The 24,194-nt window shown below is 41.4% G+C and overlaps 1 protein-coding gene across 4 annotated transcripts in view; it reads right to left on the bottom strand.

The window, feature by feature from the left end:
- Nucleotides 1-21,103, bottom strand: part of LOC128703025 (uncharacterized) — a 174,508-nt gene extending 153,405 nt beyond the window's left edge. For 2 of the 4 annotated variants that reach the window (XM_070103692.1, XM_070103695.1), the window contains exons 1-2: nt 20,978-21,080; nt 5,154-5,307 (exon numbers count right to left, since the gene is read on the bottom strand). In XM_070103692.1, coding sequence (XP_069959793.1) covers nt 5,154-5,307; nt 20,978-20,989 — 166 coding nt within the window. In that variant the 5' untranslated portion in view covers nt 20,990-21,080. Of the gene's footprint in view, nt 1-5,153; nt 5,308-13,268; nt 13,290-20,977 lie in introns of those variants that run through there. The other 2 variants (XM_070103694.1, XM_053797576.2) reach the window with 2 other exon arrangements.
- Nucleotides 21,104-24,194: the final 3,091 nt, after the last annotated feature.

Raw genomic sequence — 24,194 nt, 5'->3', positions numbered from 1 at the left:
CAAGAGCATAATTCTGTAAGTTTTCCATCAAATCTCATAATTTTGGTGTCATTATGATCGGGAAAAGATTCTCTATCTTTTCATAAGAAAAAATTATTTTTTTTTTTTTAAATTTGGCCGACCCTGAGAACGAGTTTCTGAGAGGGCCTGTCGACCCTCAAAGGGTTAAAAGAACAAGGGAAGTAACCCCAGAAAAGGACTTGACACCTCAAGTCTTAATGGAAGGGGATTCCCCTTCTAAACACTAAGACTCTCTCCTCCTCCCATCCCATCAATCATCACCAGATCTTCAATAAAGGTAAGTGTCATGTAATTGTGCATGCCTTTTTCAGTTTGTGTGTATTAAAATTAATATTTCATGTGGTAAAAATTTTTTTTTTCATACTTTGGGGTGTCTTGCACGGATTAATTTGATTTCCATTATTTCTTATGGGGAAAATTCATTCGCATAACGATAATTTCGCATAACAATGAGCTCTCAGGAATGGATTAATGTCGTTATGCGGGGGTCCACTGTATGTTATGCATAGTGTTTATTATATAATTTTGAAGAAATATCATAGATGGATTAATGAAAATGTGTATATTAACGTAATATATGACATTTAAATAAGGCTCGGTGATTATTATTATCATTACTAATATGAAGTCTCGAGATATAAGACACTCTTACTGATTTTAATGTGTACCTGCACGCCACCACAGTGTAAGTTTATTTAGGTACAGGTATACATAAGTATAATTATCAGAATATATATAAAATATATATATTCTGCCTTGGTGGGAGATGGCCAACTTGTTAAAAAAAAAATATATATATATATATAAAATATGAAATAACTTTTAAAAACACTTGAAATTTTGGAGTTTCCAGACATAATGGAGAGACTTAGTGCTTACGAATCTCACAGAGAATGTAAACAAACCAGGTGGGGCACGGTGACCGTATTAGAAAGTCAGGTGGGGGGAGCTGTATAGCGAGTTTTGGTCATAATTTGAAATGACCGTATTAGTGGAACGCCGTAAAGCAAAATGCCGTAAAGCGGGGCCCTACTGTATCTATACGTCAAACACAGTGGCTCGTAAGACGTATACATATGACCAAAACAGTCAAAGGGTTAATGTGACCTCAGACACTCACTTGACCCTAAGAGAGTTTTGGAAAGATCACTTCAGTATCCTACATTGCATAAGCCTTATAGGTAAGGCTTGGGACGGAGTGACTACCAGGACTTTGAACTCGGCTTGGAGAAAATTGTGGCCAGATTGTGTCCACAAGAGGGATTTTGAAGGGTTTGGGGCTGACTCTGATAAGCCTATGACAGTTGTGAAATCTATTGTGGCATTGGGGTTGGATGTGAGTTTGGAGAATGTGGAAGAGTTGGTGGAGGACCACAACGAAGAGCTAACCACTGAGGAGCTGCAAGAGCTTTAGCTGGAACAGAAACAGACTGCAGCTCAGAATACTGCTACAGAGGAGGAGGAAGAGAGATGGAAGAAGTTGCCTTCTTCAGAAATTAAGGAGATTTTTGAAATGTGGGGTAGGATGGAAAGATTTATGGAGAAACATCACCCTGACAAGGCTGTTGCAAGTTTTGTTGGCAACATGTACAGTGACAAAGTCTTGGCTCATTTTAGGGAAGTTTTAAAGAGACACCAGAAACAGAGCTCTCTGGACAGTTTTTTGCGAGACAGGACTCCAGTGACTCTCAAGTTGGTCCTAGTGGCATTAAGAAACAGAGAAGAGAAGTAACCCCAGAAAAGCACTTGGTACCTGAGGTGTTGATGGAAGGGGATTCCCCTTCCAAACAGTAACTAGTCCAATCTGTCTCCTCCTCCAGTCTTCCATACACTAAGAAGAATCACGAATAAAGGCAAGTGTTATGCTGTTAATGTTTCATTCATCATGTGCCATTGTATTGTTTGTGTACTACATCTATATTTCATGTAAAAATTTTTTTTGTTTTTATACTTCTGGGTGTCTGGAATGGATTAATTGTATTTACATTCTTTCTTATGGGGAAAATGGATTCAAAAATCGTCTATTTCGAAAATAGTCACACTTCCTGGATCGGATTAATTACGAAAACCGAGGGTCCACTGTATTATATTCTCCATTGTATCCTAAGTAATTTACACTACGTATAATTGTATAATTGTGATTTCGTGTATAGGGCAAGGAGGAATAACATCTTGTAGGAGTGAGGAAGAGCCAGTTGTGAGTGTGGGGGAAGTTCGTGAGGCAGTAGGTAAAATGAAAGGGGGTAAGGCAGCCGGGATTGATGGGATAAAGATAGAAATGTTAAAAGCAGGTGGGGATATAGTTTTGGAGTGGTTGGTGCAATTGTTTAATAAATGTATGGAAGAGGGTAAGGTACCTAGGGATTGGCAGAGAGCATGCATAGTTCCTTTGTATAAAGGCAAAGGGGATAAAAGAGAGTGCAAAAATTATAGGGGGATAAGTCTGTTGAGTGTACCTGGTAAAGTGTATGGTAGAGTTATAATTGAAAGAATTAAGAGTAAGACGGAGAATAGGATAGCAGATGAACAAGGAGGCTTTAGGAAAGGTAGGGGGTGTGTGGACCAGGTGTTTACAGTGAAACATATAAGTGAACAGTATTTAGATAAGGCTAAAGAGGTCTTTGTGGCATTTATGGATTTGGAAAAGGCGTATGACAGGGTGGATAGGGGGGCAATGTGGCAGATGTTGCAAGTGTATGGTGTAGGAGGTAGGTTACTGAAAGCAGTGAAGAGTTTTTACGAGGATAGTGAGGCTCAAGTTAGAGTATGTAGGAAAGAGGGAAATTTTTTCCCAGTAAAAGTAGGCCTTAGACAAGGATGTGTGATGTCACCGTGGTTGTTTAATATATTTATAGATGGGGTTGTAAGAGAAGTAAATGCGAGGGTCTTGGCAAGAGGCGTGGAGTTAAAAGATAAAGAATCACACACAAAGTGGGAGTTGTCACAGCTGCTCTTTGCTGATGACACTGTGCTCTTGGGAGATTCTGAAGAGAAGTTGCAGAGATTGGTGGATGAATTTGGTAGGGTGTGCAAAAGAAGAAAATTAAAGGTGAATACAGGAAAGAGTAAGGTTATGAGGATAACAAAAAGATTAGGTGATGAAAGATTGAATATCAGATTGGAGGGAGAGAGTATGGAGGAGGTGAACGTATTCAGATATTTGGGAGTGGACGTGTCAGCGGATGGGTCTATGAAAGATGAGGTGAATCATAGAATTGATGAGGGAAAAAGAGTGAGTGGTGCACTTAGGAGTCTGTGGAGACAAAGAACTTTGTCCTTGGAGGCAAAGAGGGGAATGTATGAGAGTATAGTTTTACCAACGCTCTTATATGGGTGTGAAGCGTGGGTGATGAATGTTGCAGCGAGGAGAAGGCTGGAGGCAGTGGAGATGTCATGTCTGAGGGCAATGTGTGGTGTGAATATAATGCAGAGAATTCGTAGTTTGGAAGTTAGGAGGAGGTGCGGGATTACCAAAACTGTTGTCCAGAGGGCTGAGGAAGGGTTGTTGAGGTGGTTCGGACATGTAGAGAGAATGGAGCGAAACAGAATGACTTCAAGAGTGTATCAGTCTGTAGTGGAAGGAAGGCGGGGTAGGGGTCGGCCTAGGAAGGGTTGGAGGGAGGGGGTAAAGGAGGTTTTGTGTGCGAGGGGCTTGGACTTCCAGCAGGCATGCTTGAGCGTGTTTGATAGGAGTGAATGGAGACAAATGGTTTTTAATACTTGACGTGCTGTTGGAGTGTGAGCAAAGTAACATTTATGAAGGGATTCAGGGAAACCGGCAGGCCGGACTTGAGTCCTGGAGATGGGAAGTACAGTGCTTGCACTCTGAAGGAGGGGTGTTAATGTTGCAGTTTAAAAACTGTAGTGTAAAGCACCCTTCTGGCAAGACAGTGATGGAGTGAATGATGGTGAAAGTTTTTCTTTTTCGGGCCACCCTGCCTTGGTGGGAATCGGCCGGTGTGATAATAAAAAAATAATAATAAAAATAATTGTATTTATGTGCACCTGAGAGAGAGAGAGAGAGAGAGAGAGAGAGAGATTGACAGCCACCCGGCCAGCCAGCCAGCCATGTTGTTTGCACAAACCCTCACTCCCTTCCCCACCAAAACATTGCTGGGACCTATAAATACTATGTATATTATTTCTATGTGACTAAAATAGGTGAAAATGTTCACCTGTCAATATTTGTGCAGTTATTGTGTAGTATACAACCAGTGTATACATCCAAAAGATGCCTTATAGCGGTCTCATGGGCCGTAAAAGATACTTGAAAAAATAAAATGCTAAAAAATAAAAGAAAAAAGTAGAAAAATAAACTATTACCGCATGACTGGCAGTCGGCAATGTTACCCTAAGCGGCTCACTTTCTGTCAATTTCATGCCTCCATATCTCAGTAAGTACTGATCACAAATATTTTTGGGGGGCCTATAAGACTCACAAAAATATGCTCTATCATTTCATAAGAATTTTTTTTTTTTTAATTTTTCGACCCTGAGAACAAGTTTGGGAGAGGGCCTGTCGATCCTGAAAGGGTTAAGCGTAAATGACGCAGCACCAAGTATTAAAACCTCAGTAGGTGTACAAATATATATATTATAATCTTTCATGGTATGTGTTTGTGTTTTGGTACGTGTGTGTGGGGGAGGGGTGGCATAATGCCGTGACTAGCACTGTAAGCTAAGCGTGCCATAAGAGGCAACTAAAATACTGGGACCAAGGGGCTACTAACTCCTTCTGTATATATTACTACATGTAAAAAGAAAACCTTCCATTTTTTCTTTTAAGGTTACCCTGCATTGGTGGGAGATGGCCCGTTCATTAAAAAATATATACAGTGGACCCCCGCATAACGATATTATTTCAATCCAGAAGTCTGTTTGGGTGCCGTTATAGACCGAATTTGTTCCCATAAGAAATATTGTGAATTAGATTAGTCCATTTCAGACCCCTAAAAATACACCTACAAAAGCACTTACAAAAATAAACTTACATAATTGGTCGAGTTGGGAGCTGATCATTATCCAGGGGTCCACTGTACGTATATATAAAATCCTCGCTACTGTTAGATGAAGTGCAGCCCTTAATGAGTGTCATGCAGCATATGATAGGTTTCGAAGTTACATTAACTAACCTTTCTCTCGATGGTTTTTACCAGTAGATACTGGAAACTGTTGTTTAAGTGAGGCTAGCAGCTTCTCCTTCATTTGTGCCTGCTTCTTCATAGTCAGTTTTTTTTGAAAACGCGGAACCCATTTTTGTTTTTTCTTTGGTGGCATAGCAGCAATCTGCAAGAATTGAAGAATAATCATAATAATAATAATAATAATAATAATAATAATAATAATAATAATAATAATAATAATAATAATAATAATAATAAATAAAAAGGTACAATACCATGACTGGAATAATACACAGCTAACCTGGGTTATCTGTGAATAATAATACCAGAATTATTATTTTCATTGTTATTTAAAAAATACTCTAAGAATGTTAATAACAGTAATTAACAGCAACAATAATAAAAGTACATGAATAATGATGATGGCAAAAACTGTGATAATGAAAATAATAATAATGGTGATGATTAATGGTAATGATAATGGTAATGATAATGATACCAGTCATGAAAATGATGATGGTGACTGATTAATGACTGACAATTACAACAATAATGACAGTGCTGGTGTACAGTAATTATCTGCATTGTTACATTTTGTATTAATTAGAAGATAGTTATAATTTAGTCAAAGTAATGTTTGAAAAACCAAAGCTGTATCATGCTTGGCTGAAATGAAACTGAGAGCTTCACAACAAGGCTGGAGAAAATTGTATGAAAATAACAATGTAGCCTTGCCACAGCCTGTTGCCCAGCTGAATGGGAACCCCAAGTACAGAGGTCCGACGGAAGTCAAAAGCGTCCTGATGAAGCCACTATGCTACTGTGGAAGGATGGTAAGCAGATTGCCAGGGACTATACCTGTGCCACCACATTGGCAGACACCTACTTGCCATACTCTGAAGCTGAAGTGGGTGGAGCCGCCAGCTACAGGGAGACCCAGAAGACCCGCAAATATGAAGGCCTTTCCCCTTGCTATAACTTCTTCCCAGTAGGGTTGGAGACCCTTGGAGCACGGGGCAAGTTCCTCGAAGAGCTGAGTGAGAAACTCATCACAGAAACCAAGGATCACAGAGTGGCCAGCTTCCTCTTTCAGAGACTCAGTATTGTGATCCAGAGGGGAAATGCCTGCAGCATTCTGGGCACACGGCCCACTGCCGGGGAGCTGGATGAAGTACAGTGGACCCTTGGCTAACAATATTAATCCATTCCTAAGGGCTCATCGTTAGACAAAATTATCGTTAGCCGAATTAATTTTCCCCATAAGAAATAATGGAAATCCAATTAACCATTTCAGGGTTTCCGACGTACTAGTACGGCTTACGCACCAGGGTTATTGACGTACTAGAACGCCTAAATTCTAGCGCCTTCAAATCTAGTGAGAGAAAGCTGGTAGGCCTACATATGAAAGAATGGGTCTATGTGGTCAGTGTGCACAGTATAAAAAAAATCCTGCAGCACACTGTGCATAATGAGAAAAAAAAAACTCTGACCGTGTTTTTGGTTTAAAACGACTTTGCACTGTATTTTTGTATAGTATTTATGGTTGTATTCTAGTTTTGCTGGTCTCATTTCATAGAATGGAAGACATATTTATTTATTTATTAATTTGCAGCATGCCAAAGCCCCTTGTATGCAGAGCATTGTGGGCAGGCTTAAAATTAACTTAAGATTAACTAAGCAATGATATATTCATTGGTACAAAAATTATTGTAAAATAGTTAACAATTTAGTACAAATGAGTATTACAAAGACAGGTCATATGGTCATTTACTGTGTTGCTGTGTAATCAGTAGAATGGAGTATTCTGTTAGGTAATGAAGTTAAATAGTAACAAAGTTTGATTGGGTCACAGGTTGACATTTATGAGATACAATAATGAGATACAATAATGAGATACATATATGAGATACATATATGAGATACAATTTATGAGATACAATTATTCAGTATTTATTTAGTTGTGGGTGAGTAAGTGATTTTTGAGAAGAGACTTGAATTTATAAACAGACAGTGTTTCTTTTATATTCACAGGTAATGAATTCCAGATTTTAGGTCCTTTTATGTGCATTGAGTTTTTGCAAAGCGTGAGATGGACACGAGGAACATCAAAGAGTGATCTGTGCCTTGTGTTATGGTCATGTGTTCTGTTAAGGTTGGTAAGGAGATGTTTGAGGGGAGGGTTTATTGAGATGATTTTGATTGGTTTCATAATGAAAAGTACCTTGAAATTGAGCTCAAAGTAGCAGAAATGTTCGATTTTTACCAAATTTCAAAAGTAAACAAATCATGCCAAGCATCCAATACACATCAACTGGTGAGTCTAATATTCTTTCACAAGTGTGCTGATATTATTTATACCATTTCTACACCATTTCTACACTAATGAAGTAATCTGCATAAGAGTAAATCTTCTATTTTTTGTGAGAATAAAAATTCAAAGTGGAAAGCAAAAGAGATGTAAGAGGGGCCTGGGGACATGACTAATGAACAGAGAAAATGTTATTTTAGTGCCAGGATTGTCTGTCTTGCTTATTCTGGAAATTGGAATCTTCTGAAATTTGTGTGAAACTGGCAAAATTGCCAATTTCTGACCACTTTATTGGATACTTAAAATCAGTAAATGGGTGGTTTCTTGTACTCATTCGATAGAAAAAAATGTAGTTCTAGTGAAATAGATATGATTTTTGTCGACTAGTACACTGAAATTGGCTGAAAATAAGGCTCAAAGTGGGTGAAATCGCTGATGCGTAAACAACGTCGAGACCGCTAACTTTGCGAGAGCATAATTCCGTAAGTTTTTCATCAAATTTCATACTTTTGGTGTCATTATGATCGGGAAAAGATTCTCTATCATTTCATAAGAAAAAACAATTTTTTTTTTCTGAAAAATTTTTGACCCTGAGAACGAGTTTAGGAGAGGGCCTCTCGACCCTGAAAGGGTTAAGGCACCACCGAGGGTTCCCGCGCGCGGAGCAAAAAAAAATTCGAAAATATATGAAAATTGAGTTTTTGTTACCAAAAAATAGCTGAACTTTCTGGCTACACGCTGGTATAATTATTATCCTTGTACGATGTTTCTAAAAGGAATTACAGCCATTTATAACAGGCATGGTGACAGCGCTGACGCAACATGTTGCGTAAGAAGCGCTGACTCAGCTCTGTTGACGTTTTTGTTACGTTTTTCCCCGTGTTATTTTGATCGTTTTCGTACATCTTTATGTCTAATATAATACAAATTCACCATCTGAGATCATTCCCGAGCAGGCGGAGCTAATATGGTCACGGCACCAATCGGGAACCCCTGGGAATAGTGCACAAAATGGCCGACACCTCCAGCCAACAAAATATTCCATACCCACGCTAATATCAATTATAAGGCTTATTTATCTATCACAATTGATCTATTATGATATAATGCAATATAATAATAGCATATAAACATAAAAAGTACACCTCAAAAAAAAATATATAGCATAATATGACGCCCCAAGGAATAAATTTCTATCGATATTTCCCCTGAAGGTGAAGAGAGGGTCCGTTCTCTCATCAGTGATGAGAGAAAACGTATTTACAATGGTTAACTGTAATAAACACTCGTAGGTCACGCAAAAAGTGTAAAATAAAGCGAATTTTTCGGGGAAAAAAATTATTTCCCGGGCAGCGGGGGTGCCGCGCGCTGCGGCCTATATCTCGAAAGTAAGTTATTTACCTATTTATGACCCATCCATCCTTATTTATGAATGAATTGACTTGATTTTCACAACAATCATAGAAGAATGATTGCTTTACAAGTTGACATGTACCTTTCTGAAGTATCCCAAATATTTTCAGATTTGTGTGGGCAACAAGACCGACATCTTCCAAAATGTCAAAAAAGTTATGAAACTTTATTTTTTTTAGCATGAAGATAAGATTTATTATATAATTGGGGACTTACATATGATGGAATTAGAAGTGTTCTATCAGCAGAAAATGTCAAAACCACTTTTCCAAGTACCACTGAGTACTTGAGTACTGCCAAATGTAATTTTTCGTAAATTTTGCATATTTCATTTCCTTTTTGGCCGATATTTTTGAAACTTCAGCACAGGAGGTTTTATATAAGCTTCTAATAGTACACCAAAAATGAATGTAATCGGTTCATAAATAAAAGACGTCAATTTTTTTTTTCCCGGTGGGGCCTTAATCCATTCCAGACAGCCAAAAGTATTAAAAAAACTTTTTTTTTTTCATGAGATATACATTTCCCTACAAAGAAAACAATGAAACATGCACAATATATAAATAAATGTTAAAATGACACTTACCTTTATTGAAGAGTATTGATGAGTGATGAGACATTGTTTTTCTTGAACACTCTGGGATATTCAGTGATACATGAGTACATGCTTCACTTTGCAATCCCCACTAGCATTACAACAAAACAAAAAAGTTAACCTGTCTTTCATAGGCTTGTGTCCTGGCAGTGCCATTTCCTCCTGAGTAATGTAGGTCCTGTTTGGCATTTTCTTCCAGAACAGGCTTGTTTCGTCACAATTGAACACTTGTTGGGGTTGGAATTTTTCAGCTTTGCCATGCCTTATCACACTGTGTATGCCACTATGATTCTTAAATCTCTCAAACCAACCTTTGCTGGCCTTAAATTCACCAATATGAGCACTAATTCCAGGCATTTTTTCCTGTTCACCTGGGTGTTAGTCGACTGCTGTGGGTCGCATCCTGGAGGACAAGATTAAGGACCCCAATGGAAATAAGTTAGACAGTCCTCGATGACTCACTAACTTTCTTGGGTTATCCTGGGTGGCTAACCCTCTGGGGTTAACTGTTTCTCGATAATTGTTTCTCATTAAGCCACACCAACAACAGTCTCTCCTCATCTTCGAGTAGCAACAGCTGACGGTGGTGCAGCAGCAGTTGGCCATGGTACGATAGTATTTCGGTAGTATTTCTCACCCTTTTTACCACAGGGTTGGCACTATTTAGCAGTTACAAGCACTATAAACAATGGAATAATACAAAATGTATCAAATGTATGCATGAAACCGGCCACCCTGGCTTGTAAACAATGATGGCAGGGCAGCTGAGGTGCTCAGGCTGGACGGACAGGTTCAGGACGAATCACATTGGGTGAATTTTTTATCATTAGGCGGGCCAAAATTTTTACGCTCAAACGCTTCGTTAGGCGGATTAAACGTTATGCAATGCGTTCGTTAGCCAAGGGTCCACTGTAACAATGAACACTTCCAACTCAGATCACTGTTTACCTCGCTGTGGGAGTAGTTCTCTCATGCTTTGCTTACATTTTTGACAGTCATTTGGCCAAATTTCATTTTTCTAAGCATGGGTCCTAAGAAAATAAGTGTAAAGGACAATGCTAAGACATAAGAGAGGATGATTTCCATGGAATTAAAGCATGAAATCATAGATAAACAAGCGAGGTGTCCAGGTTTTGTGTTGATGGGGAAGCAGGGGGAGCTGTCTCGTAACTCGAAGCAAAAAATCGACCCAGGGATGGCTCGTATCTCAAAAAACTCCTAAGTTGGGACACTCGTAAGTCAAGGTTCCACTGTATGTGGATAGAGACAGGGCCTATGAACTCAAACATAGAAGTGTCTGGATTGCGCACCATGGAAATAAGTCACTGTGCCTGACATTTTTTGGGTTATCCTAGGTAATTTACACTACATATGATAATTGTACTTACTATGTGTACATGTGCCTAAATAAACTTACTTACAGCCAGATCCAGACAGACACAGGGCCACACACTATTACATTACATCTTAGTGTCCAAACATCCAACATTTCAGAGACACCTTCACGCAAATCTTACAAGATATGACAAAACACTTCATTGTTAATAATAGGATATCTGAAATTTTGAGACAGTATCCACATTTTGTTCCAACATGATGACTGAAATTATATTTGATGAGACTCCAATTCAATAATGATCAATGTGTAAGTGGTAATAAGAACTTAAAAATTATGTTGAGATTGAATCTCCATATTGTATTGTGCAGATGAACTATATGAAGTTATTGTAATATACAGCCTCTCCTCACTTAGAGACGTACGTGTACTCGTTTATTGATGATTCGGACTTACGACGGGTTCTCTGACCAGTATGCATACCTAAATAATGTGAATTAGAGCTGATTTCCTCTGTTCTGTTTATTACAATATACAGTACACTACTGTATAAACATTCAAAAACATACCAGAAATGTTATAAATGGTGCAAAGGTGACATTAAAACAATATCAAAGATGGTTGACACAAACCCATTATAGTATGCTCCTCACTTAACGACGAATTCATTTACTGACGAGGTCTCAGGAACGGAACTCCGCTGTTAAGTGAGGAGAGGCTGTATAAAGTAACTAATGTTTGAAATGATGTAACAAAGCCCAGTAGGGTCTAATACCGACCCAATGTTACCTCTGTAATCAATTTTCTTTTCTGTTCTACAGCTCATAGGATGAGTCAAGACTGAAGAGTAAATTAATTAATCAAGCAGCAAAAATAATGGAAACCAAGGACCACAATGGAAGTCATTCTGAAATTTTTGGGTTATCTTAGGTAAATTACATTATGTATGATAATCATAGTAACAAGTTAGGTCACAAAAAATAAAGTCAGCCTACCGCATTCTTGTACTTTCATCAAGTCCAGGTCAGGTCAGTTAGTTACAAGATATAAGTGTTGTGACAGACATGAACATCCATGTCAGACAGGTCAGGTCAGGTCGTACGAGAGCAGGAGAGGTAATATAAGATCAGGTCAGGTTGTACTAGGTCAGATCTGATCATCCTTCAGGCAATATGTGGTAATGTACGATTATGACCTTCTGTATACCAGTAGCAAGGTTATGAAGCACCATCACACTACCAGCAAGGTTATGAAGCACCACTATACATACCACACAGGTTATGAAGCACCACTATACATACCATGCAGGTTATGAAGCACCACCACACAGGTTATGAAGTGACACTACACACAATACAAAGGTTACGAAGCACCACCACACACCACACAGGTTATGAAGCGCCACTACACACAATACAAAGGTTATGAAGCACCACTATACATACCACACAGGTTATGAAGCACCACTATACATACTATGCAGGTTATGAAGCACCACCACACACCACACAGGATATGAAGTGCCACTACACACAATACAAAGGTTATGAAGCACCACCACATACCACACAGGTTATAAAGCACCACTACACAGGTTATGAAGCACCATTACACACACCACAGAGGTTATGAAGCACCACTACACAGGTTATGAAGCACCATTACACACCAAACAGGTTATGAAGCACCACTACACAGGTTATGAAGCGCCACCACATACCACACAGGTTATGAAGCACCACTACACAGGTTATGAAGCACCACTACACAGGTTATGAAGCACCACTACACAGGTTATGAAGCACCACTACACAGGTTATGAAGCACCATTACACACATCACACAGGTTATGAAGCACCATTACACACATCACACAGGTTATGAAGCACCATTACACAGGTTATGAAGTACCACTACACAGGTTATGAAGCACCATTACACACACCACACAGATCATGAAGCACCATTACACACACCACACAGGTTATGAAGCACCATTACACACACCACACAGGTTATGAAGCACCATTACACACACCACACAGGTTATGAAGCACCATTACACACACCACACAGGTTATGAAGCACCATTACACACACCACACAGGTTATGAAGCACAACTACACACACTACACAGGTTGTGAAGCACCATTACACACACCACACAGGTTGTGAAGCACCATTACACACACCACACAGGTTATGAAGCACCATTACACACACCACACAGGTTATGAAGCACAACTACACACACTACACAGGTTGTGAAGCACCATTACACACACCACACAGGTTATGAAGCACCATTACACACACCACACAGGTTATGAAGCACAACTACACACACTACACAGGTTGTGAAGCACCATTACACACACCACACAGGTTATGAAGCACCATTACACACACCACACAGGTTATGAAGCACCATTACACACACCACACAGGTTATGAAGCACCATTACACACACCACACAGGTCATGAAGCACCACTACACAGGTTATGAAGCACCATTACGCAAAAAGGTCAATATATCTGAAATGCGTAGGGAGACACTGGTCAGAGAAATAGCAAGCATCGAACTTAAGCTAAAACAATCCTTTAGGAGACAGGAATCGCGGGAAGAACTAAAAGCCATAAATGAAATCGAAAGAAACCCAAAGTATTTCTTCTCCTATGCCAAATCAAAGTCGAGAACAACGTCCAGTATTAGGCCCCTACTTAAACAAGATGGGTCCTACACAGATGACAGCAAGGAAATGAGTGAGCTACTCAAGTCCCAATATTACTCAGTTTTTAGCAAGCCGCTAACCAGACTGAGAGTCGAAGACCAAAATGAATTTTTTTATGAGAGAGCCACAGAATTTGGTTAACACAAGCCTATCCGATGTTATCCTGACGCCAAATGACTTCAAACAGGCGATAAATGACATGCCCATGCACTCTGCCCCAGGGCCAGACTCATGGAGCTCCGTGTTCATCAAGAACTGCAAGAAGCCCCTATTACGAGCCTTTTCCATCCTATGGAGAGGGAGCATGGACATGGGGGTCGTCCCACAGTTACTAAAAACAACAGACATAGCCCCCTCCACAAAGGGGGCAGTAAAGCAATAGCAAAGAACTACAGACCGATAGCACTAACATCCCATATCATAAAAATCTTTGAAAGGGTCCTAAGAAGCAAGATCACCACCCATCTAGAAACCCATCAGTTACACAACCCAGGGCAACATGGGTTTAGAACAGGTCGCTCCTGTCTGTCTCAACTATTGGATCACTACGACAAGGTCCTAGATGCACTAGAAGACAAAAAGAATGCAGATGTAATATACACAGACTTTGCAAAAGCCTTCGACAAGTGTGACCATGGCGTAATAGCGCACAAAATGCGTGCTAAAGGAATAACAGGAAAAGTCGGTCGATGGAGCTATAATTTCCTCACTAACAGAACACAGAGAGTAGTCGTCAACAGAGTAAAGTCCGAGGCAGCTACGGTGAAAAGCTCTGTTCCACAAGGCACAGTACTAGCTCCCATCTTGTTCCTCATCCTTATATCCGACATAGACAAGGATGTCAGCCACAGCACTGTGTCTTCCTTTGCAGATGACACCCGAATCTGCATGACAGTGTCTTCCATTGCAGACACTGCAAGGTTCCAGGCGGACATCAACCAAATCTTTCAGTGGGCTGCAGAAAACAATATGAAGTTCAACAATGAGAAATTTCAATTACTCAGATATGGTAAACACGAGGAAATTAAATCTTCATCAGAGTACAAAACAAATTCTGGCCACAAAACAGAGCGAAACACCAACGTCAAAGACCTGGGAGTGATCATGTCGGAGGATCTCACCTTCAAGGACCGTAACATTGTATCAATCGCATCTGCTAGAAAAATGAAAGGATGGATAATGAGAACCTTCAAAACTAGGGATGCCAAGCCCATGATGACACTCTTCAGGTCACTTGTTCTATCTAGGCTGGAATATTGCTGCACACTAACAGCACCTTTCAAGGCAGGTGAAATTGCTGACCTAGAAAATGTACAGAGAACCTTCACGGCGCGCATAATGGAGATAAAACACCTCAATTACTGGGAGCGCTTGAGGTTCCTGAATCTGTATTCCCTGGAACGCAGGTGGGAGAGATACATGATTATATACACCTGGAAAATCCTAGAAGGACTAGTACCGAACTTGCACACGAAAATCACTCACTACGAAAGCAAAAGACTTGGCAGACGATGCAACATCCCCCCATTGAAAAGCAGGGGTGTCACTAGCACGTTAAGAGACCATACAATAAGTGTCAGGGGCCCGAGACTGTTCAACTGCCTCCCAGCATACATAAGGGGGATTACCAACAGACCCCTGGCAGTCTTCAAGCTGTCACTGGACAAGCACCTAAAGTCGGTTCCTGACCAGCCGGGCTGTGGCTCAAACGTTGGTTTGCATGCAGCCAGCAGCAACAGCCTGGTTGATCAGGCTCTGATCCACCAGGAGGCCTGGTCACAGACCGGGCCGTGGGGGCGTTGACCCCCGGAACTCTCTCCAGGTAAACTCCAGGTAAACATCACACAGGTTATGAAGCACCATTACACACACCACACAGGTCATGAAGCACCACTACACAGGTTATGAAGCACCCTTACACACCACAGAGGTTATGAAGCACCACTACACACGCCACACAGGTCATGAAGCACCATTACATACACCACACAGGTCATGAAGCACCATTACATACACCCAGTACCAACAATACCACCAGTCCGATGACATTCTTCTTTGCAAATATACAGGGTCTAAAGCCAGCAACAAACAACAAAATACCTTTCATCCATGGACTGCTTGCAGAGGCAAAGGCAATGTTCGCGGCTTTCACTGAGACCCACATAAAGGATCACTTGGACAACGAAATATGGATCCCAGGTTACAACCTATACAGATGTGACAGAGTGAACAGGCAAAAGGGGGGGGGGGGGTTGTTGGCCTGTACATTGCAGAGTCACTTTTTTGCACAGAACTGCTTAATGCCTCAAATGATGTAGAGGAAGTTTTAGCAGTAAAGATCGAGAACCAAAACCTTGTCATTGTGGTAGTCTACAAGCCTCCGGATGCAACATCCCAGCAATTCCAGGAACAGCTGTTAAAAATTGACCACTGTCTGGAAAATCTTCCAGCTCCTGCACCCAACATCTTGCTCCTGGGGGATTTCAACTTAAGGCACCTAAAATGGAGGAATATAGCAAATAATATTGTTGCAGTAATAACACCAGGAGGCAGCTCTGATGAAAACTCACACTCACACAAGCTTTTAAATCTCTACACAAAATTCAATTTAAACCAGCAAATAATAGAGCCTACTAGACTGGAGAATACACTAGACCTCATCTTCACTAACAATGATGATCTGATAAGAAATGTCACCATATCAAAAACAATATACTCAGATCACAACAAAATTGAGGTTCAGACATGTATGCGTGGAGCCCCAGACCGGCATAATGAGATTAGTCACGAGGGAGCATTCACCAAATTCTACTTCAATAACAAAAACATAAAGTGGGACCAAGTAAACCAAGTCCTAACCGATATAAGCTGGGAAGATATACTAAGCAACACAGACCCCAACTTATGCCTAGAACAGATTAACTCGGTGGCACTCAATGTATGCACAAGGCTTATTCCTCTAAGAAAAAGGAGGAGTAGATGTAAAATAGAAAGAGACAGGCGCTCCCTTTACAGGCGACGGAAAAGAATAACAGAGCGGCTAAAAGAGGTCAATATATCTGAAATGCGTAGGGAGACACTGGTCAGAGAAATAGCAAGCATCGAACTTAAGCTAAAGGAATCTTATAGGAGTCACCAATCGCGGGAAGAACTAAAAGCCATAAATGAAATCGAAAGAAACCCAAAGTATTTCTTCTCCTATGCCAAATCTAAGTCGAGAACAACGTCCAGTATTGGGCCCCTACTTAACCCTTTGAGGGTCGACAGGCCCTCTCCGAAACTCGTTCTCAGGGTCGACCAAATTTAAAAAAAAAAAAAAATTATTTTCTCTTATGAAAAGATAGAGAATCTTTTCCCGATCATAACGACACCAAAAGTTTGAAATTTGATAGAAAACTTACGGAATTATGCTCTCGCAAAGTTAGCGGTCTCGGCGATGTTTACGGATCGGCGATTTTGCCCACTTTGAGCCCCATTTTCGGCCAATTTCACTGTACTAGTCGACAAAAAACATGAATATTTCGCTAGAACTCCATTTTTTCTATCGAATGGGTGCAAGAAACCACCCATTTATAAATTCAACTATCCAGTACAGTGGTCAGAATTTAGCAATTTTGCCAATTTCACACAAATTTCAAAAGATGCCAATTTCGGAATAGGGTCCAGAATAAACAAGAAAGACATTCCTGGCACTAAAATGACATTTCCTCTAGTCATTAGTCACGTCTCAAGGCCCCTCTTATATTCTTTTGCTTTCCACTTTGAATTTTTATTCTCACAAAAAATATAAGATTTACTGTTATGCAGACTACTGCATTAGTGTAAAAAATGGTATAAATATTATTGGTGCACTTGTGAAAGAATATTAGACTCACCAGTTGACGTGTATTGCACGCTTGGCACGATTTGTTTACTTTTGAAGTTTGGTAAAAATCGAACATTTCTGCTACTTTGAGCTCAATTTCAAGGCACCTTTCATTGTAAAACCAGTCAAAATCATCTCAATTTCAGTAATATGTCTTCCATTCTATAAAATGAGACCAAGAAAACTAGAATACAACAATAAATACTATACGAAAATACACTGCAAAGTCGCTGATTTATTAAAAAAAAATGGAAAAAGTTTTTTTTTTCTCATTATGCACCGTGTGCTGCAGGATTTTTTTTAGACTGTGCACACTGACCACATAGACCCATTCTTTCATATGAAGCCCTACCAGCTTTCTCCCACTAGATTTGAGGTCGCTAGAATTTATGAGTACTAGTACGTCAAAAACCCCTACGCGTAAGACGTACTAGTACGACGAAAACCCTCAAAGGGTTATACAAGATGGGTCCTACACAGATGACAGCAAGGAAATAATTGAGCTACTCAAGTCCCAATATTACTCAGTTTTTAGCAAGCCGCTAACCAGACTGAGAGTCGAAGATCAAAATGAATTTTTTATGAGAGAGCCACAAAATTTGGTTAACACAAGCCTATCCGATGTTATCCTGACAACAAATGACTTCGAGCAGGCGATAAATGGCATGCCCATGCACTCTGCCCCAGGGCCAGACTCATGGAACTTCATGTTCATCAAGAACTGCAAGAAGCCCCTATCACTAGCCTTTTCCATCCTATGGAGAGGGAGCATGGACACGGGGGTCGTCCAACAGTTACTAAAAACAGACATAGCCCCACTCCACAAAGGGGGCAGTAAAGCAACAGCAAAGAACTACAGACTGACAGCACTAACATCCCATATCATAAAAATCTTTGAAAGGGTCCTAAGAAGCAAGATCACCACCAATATAGAAACCCATCAGTTACACAACCCAGAGCAACATGGGTTTAGAACAGGTCGCTCCGGTCTGTCTCTACTATTGGATCACTACGACAAGGTCCTAAATGCACTAGAAGATAAAAAGAATGCAGATGTAATATATACAGACTTTGCAAAAGCCTTCGACAAGTGTGACTATGGCGTAATAGCTCACAAAATGCGTGCTAAACTAATAACAGGAAAAGTCGGTCGATGGATCTATAATTTCCTCACTAACAGAACACAGAGAGTAGTAGTCAACAGAGTAAAGTCCAAGGCAGCTACGGTGAAAAGCTCTGTTCCACAAGGCACAGTACTTGCTCCCATCTTTTTCCTCATCCTCATATCCGACATAGACAAGGACGTCAGCCACAGCACCGTGTCTTCCTTTGCAGATGACACCCAAATCTGCATGACAAGTGTCTTCCATTGCAGACACTGCAAGGCTCCAGGCGGACATCAACCGAATCTTTCAGTGGGCTGCAGAAAACAATATGAAGTTCAACGATGAGAAATTTCAATTACTCAGATATGGTAAACACAAGGAAATTAAATCTTCATCAGAGTACAAAACAAATTCTGGCCACAAAATAGAGCGAAACACCAACGTCAAAGAAATGGGAGTGATCATGTCGGAGGATCTCACCTTCAAGGACCATAACATTGTATCAATCGCATCTGCTAGAAAAATGACAGGATGGATAATGAGAACCTTCAAAACTAGGGAGGCCAAACCCATGATGACACTCTTCAGGTCACTTGTTCTATCTAGGCTGGAATATTGCTGCACACTAACAGCACCTTTCAAGGCAGGTGAAATTGCTGACCTAGAAAATGTACAGAGAACCTTCACGGCGCGCATAACGGAGATAAAACACCTCAATTACTGGGAGCGCTTGAGATTCCTAAACCTGTATTCCCTGGAACAAAGGCGGGAGAGATACATGATTATATACACCTGGAAAATCCTAGAGGGACTAGTACCGAACTTGCACACGAAAATCACTCACTACGAAAGCAAAAGACTTGGCAGACGATGCAACATCCCCCCAATGAAAAGCATGGGTGTCACTAGCACGTTAAGAGACAATACAATAAGTGTCAGGGGCCCCGAGACTGTTCAACTGCCTCCCAGCATACATAAGGGGGATTACCAACAGACCCCTGGCAGTCTTCAAGCTGGCACTGGACAAGCACCTAAAGTCGGTTCCTGACCAGCCGGGCTGTGGCTCGTACGTTGGTTTGCGTGCAGCCAGCAGCAACAGCCTGGTTGATCAGGCTCTGATCCACCAGGAGGCCTGGTCTCAGACCGGGCCGCGGGGGCGTTGACCCCCGGAACTCTCTCCAGGTAAACTCCAGGTACACCACACAGGTCATGAAGCACCACTACACAGGTTATGAAGCACCATTACACACACCACACAGGTCATGAAGCACCATTACACACACCACACAGGTCATGAAGCACCACTACACAGGTTATGAAGCACCATTACACACACCACACAGGTCATGAAGCATCACTACACAGGTTATGAAGCACCATTACACACACCACACAGGTTATGAAGCACCATTACCCACACCACACAGGTCATGAAGCACCATTACACACACCACACAGGTCATGAAGCACCATTACACACCACACAGGTTATGAAGCATCACTACACAGGTCATGAAGCACCATTACACACACCACACAGGTTATGAAGCACCATTACACACACCACACAGGTTATGAAGCACCATTACACACACCACACAGGTTATGAAGCACCATTACCCACACTACACAGGTCATGAAGCACCATTACACACACCACACAGGTCATGAAGCACCATTACACACCACACAGGTTATGAAGCACCATTACCCACACCACACAGGTCATGAAGCACCATTACCCACACCACACAGGTCATGAAGCACCATTACACACCACACAGGTTATGAAGCACCATTACCCACACCACACAGGTCATGAAGCACCATTACCCACACCACACAGGTCATGAAGCACCATTACACACCACACAGGTTATGAAGCACCATTACCCACACCACACAGGTCATGAAGCACCATTACACACACCACACAGGTCATGAAGCACCATTACACACCACACAGGTTATGAAGCACCATTACCCACACCACACAGGTCATGAAGCACCATTACCCACACCACACAGGTCATGAAGCACCATTACCCACACCACACAGGTTATGAAGCACCATTACCCACACCACACAGGTCATGAAGCACCATTACACACACCACACAGGTCATGAAGCACCATTACACACCACACAGGTTATGAAGCACCATTACCCACACCACACAGGTCATGAAGCACCATTACCCACACCACACAGGTCATGAAGCACCATTACACACACCACACAGGTTATGAAGCACCATTACACACCACACAGGTTATGAAGCACCATTACCCACACCACACAGGTCATGAAGCACCATTACACACCACACAGGTTATGAAGCACCATTACCCACACCACACAGGTCATGAAGCACCATTACCCACACCACACAGGTCATGAAGCACCATTACACACACCACACAGGTTATGAAGCACCATTACACACCACACAGGTTATGAAGCACCATTACACACCACACAGGTCATGAAGCACCACTACACAGTTAATGAAGCACTACTACACTATACAACACTAACATATAATAAACTTCAATATGACGGTGACAACACTTAGCTGCGTCCGCCGACTCGTTCGCGGATTCAATCCGGATTCTCGGATTCTCGGATTCTCGGATTCTTGGATGTCTAGATCCTCCTGGCGTTTCTGAGCGCTGAATCTTACTCTAAAATTCTGATCTCGACTGCCTCTACTTTTTTTTATGAACTATTTATGCCTCAATTGTTTTGGAAAATACTTACTGCTAGGTGAACATTGGCAGCAGGTGTAAGGTGACTAACACACAGGTACCTACTTATCCCAATGGAAATAAGTCACTTTGACTTTTTTTGGTGTGAAAATTATTATATGTATTATTATTAGCAAATCACCTGCAGGAGACTTACTGAGCATTACCTGAATTATTACCTGCAAGTAATTTGGTCGAGGTAAGTGGGACTTAAGTCACAGTAGGTCACTGAACTGCGACTCCTTCAACTGCCCACTTCTTCAACACTCACGTAAAGCTAGACCTGACATTAAATTAATGATTATGAAATTAAGACCAGCTACTCTTGTACATTGAAGTTTAGTGGACTTTATAGGATTAGGCTTGGTGGGAACAACAAATATAATTGGTATTAACATTTACCGTTTAATTACTGGAAGACACTTAATGCTGATGGAACACACCCCAACTATACCCTAGCAGATAGGATTTACGAAGGCCAACGCAAAAACTACTGTGCATTATGGGTAATCGTTACTTAGCTAAGGTGTGTTGTTGGGAAGGATTTATTGAAGTCCTCTATTTTCGTCCTCCACACACAATTCTTGATGTCTCGCAAATTTCCTGTCCCAATTCTTCAGCAGGGGACATTAACATGGGTTCCTTTTTCAAATTCAGGCCGAAGCACTTCATTTTGGCCTCCGAGAACGCCCGATTATTCACAAAATTTCCCACTACAACCAATGTTTACACATGATGCCCCGTGGCCTAATCGCTAAAGCTCTCGCTTCACATAGTGAGGGTCTGCGTTCGATTCCCAGTGCGGGTAGAAACATTGGGCGTGTTTCTTACACCGGTTGTTTATGTTAACCCATCAGTAAAATGGGTACATGGGAGTTAGTTGACTGGTGTGGGTCGCATCCTGGGACAAAGACCTAATTTCCCCGAAATGCTTTGCATAACAAGGGGCTTTCTATACAGTAGTATGTAATTGATGTCAGCTAGTATATATGTTGGTAGAATTACAGACAATATGTAAAGTAAAAGGACACAAGTGCAGCTAATGTGACATTTTATCGCTCTCCAGGAGCTTTGTCAAGCCTTTATAAACAATACATGAACGAACGAACAAGTTCAGGTAAGATCCCAAATGGGATGAGCGAGGAAGACGGGACAGACGAAGAATAGCGCTGGAGAGGAGTGTTCTTAGTCGTAGAAATAGAGCCAGGGCTTAACCCAGCAGCTAAGGCGATCGTGGGACAGACATTGAGAACAGAAATTCAGGCTCTTCTGTTGGGACTCCGGTGGGGTGAGCGGGGAGGACGGGACAGACGAAGATTAGCGCTAGAGATAAGATTTCGTTCGGATTTTTAACCCCGGAGGGTTAACCACCCAGGATAACCCAAGAAAGTCAGTGCGTCATCGAGGACTGTCTAACTTATTTCCATTGGGGTCCTTAATCTTGTCCCCCAGGATGCGACCCACACCAGTCGACTAACACCCAGGTACCTAATTGCTGCTAGGTGAACAGGACAACAGGTGTAAGGAAACGTGTCGAAATGTTTCCACCCGCCGGGAATCGAACCCGGACCCTCCGTGTGTGAAGCGGGAGCTTTAGCCACCAGGCCACCGGGCCGAGGAGTGTAGAATTGAGCCATGTCTTAACCCAAAAGACAAGGCGAACGTGGGTCAGAGAATGAACAGCGCAAGGTACCTGTCAGAGAATCCAAGGTTATTTGTAAATAGGGTTAGGAGTAGGATCATACAAAGAGTAGAAAAGGTTGCGTCGGTTTGTGGGTCTGCGAATGTCTTCGTCAATGAGGGAGGTCCAGTAGTCATGTCGTGTCTCAAGTTTGTCTATCTGTCTGTCACTGAGCGTCTTCCAGTACAGATTCAACGCAGGGATGTCTAATTGGGCATGGAGAGACTCGCCTGTGGCGAAGTCCTCCCAGCGCAGCGCCTTGTTCTGGACACGTTACAGTTTAAGTAAGTTTGTTTTAGCTGCTGTAGTGATACTGGTCCTGTGGGGAGCAGCAGCAGGATAATACTGCACCACCTCTAGGGGCCCTTAACAACAACAACAGTTTGGTGTGTGTCATGGGCACCAACACATGGTGTGTGATTCTCTCCTACTTTATCCATTTATCAGCGATGCAGATTACATGGTGAGTTTAAATATGTGGCCTGTAGTTATAACTTTTCTCTTGACATATGCAAGACATCACCATCCCTGTAGAAGCCATTATTAGATGTACTAGTCATTATATTTTGTTGTTGCAGAAGTACTATGAAGATTCTATGTTCAATAAAGCCTAGAGATAAGGCCTGTGTTTCTATCACAACAATTTATTGAACATAGAATCCTGGGCTACCTGGTGGTGATCCTACGCTAGACTACATCACAACATGGAGCGTTTACTGAAACCTGAGAGGCTAGACTGTGACCCCAGCTTATCAACGGCTGCTCAGGAATGGAAGCACTGGTTTAAGACTTTCGAAAACTTCTTGGGAGCCCTTCCTAAAGAAGATCTAGATAAACTAAGTCTGCTCATCAATTTTGTGTCACCTAAGATATATGAGGCTATTTCTGAGTGTAATACCTACGAAGATGCTATCAAAACCCTCAAGTCTCAGTATATTAAACCTACAAATGAAATCTTTGCACGCTATCGCCTTGCAACTCGCCGCCAGCAGATTGATGAGTCCTTAGAGGAATACTTTCAAGCACTGAAAATTTTAGGTAAGGACTGTCACTTCCAAGCAGTGACAGCTGCTCAGTATTGTGAAGAGTCCATCAGGGATGCTTTTATCAGTGGCCTGCAATCACCAATAATAAGGCAGCGTTTATTGGAGAATAAAACTCTCGACTTAGCCGCTGCCTTTGACCAGGCAAGAGCTCTAGATTCAGCCCAGAAGAATTCTGAAGTATACAGTACCACTCAGCCTTCTCGAGTGGTAAGTGCTGC

This window comes from Cherax quadricarinatus, chromosome 86 (assembly GCF_038502225.1).
Source record: "Cherax quadricarinatus isolate ZL_2023a chromosome 86, ASM3850222v1, whole genome shotgun sequence".
Taxonomy (NCBI): Eukaryota; Metazoa; Arthropoda; class Malacostraca; order Decapoda; family Parastacidae; genus Cherax; species Cherax quadricarinatus.
The sequence above is the reverse complement of the archived record's forward strand: the minus strand, read 5'-3'. Positions and strand labels throughout refer to the sequence as shown.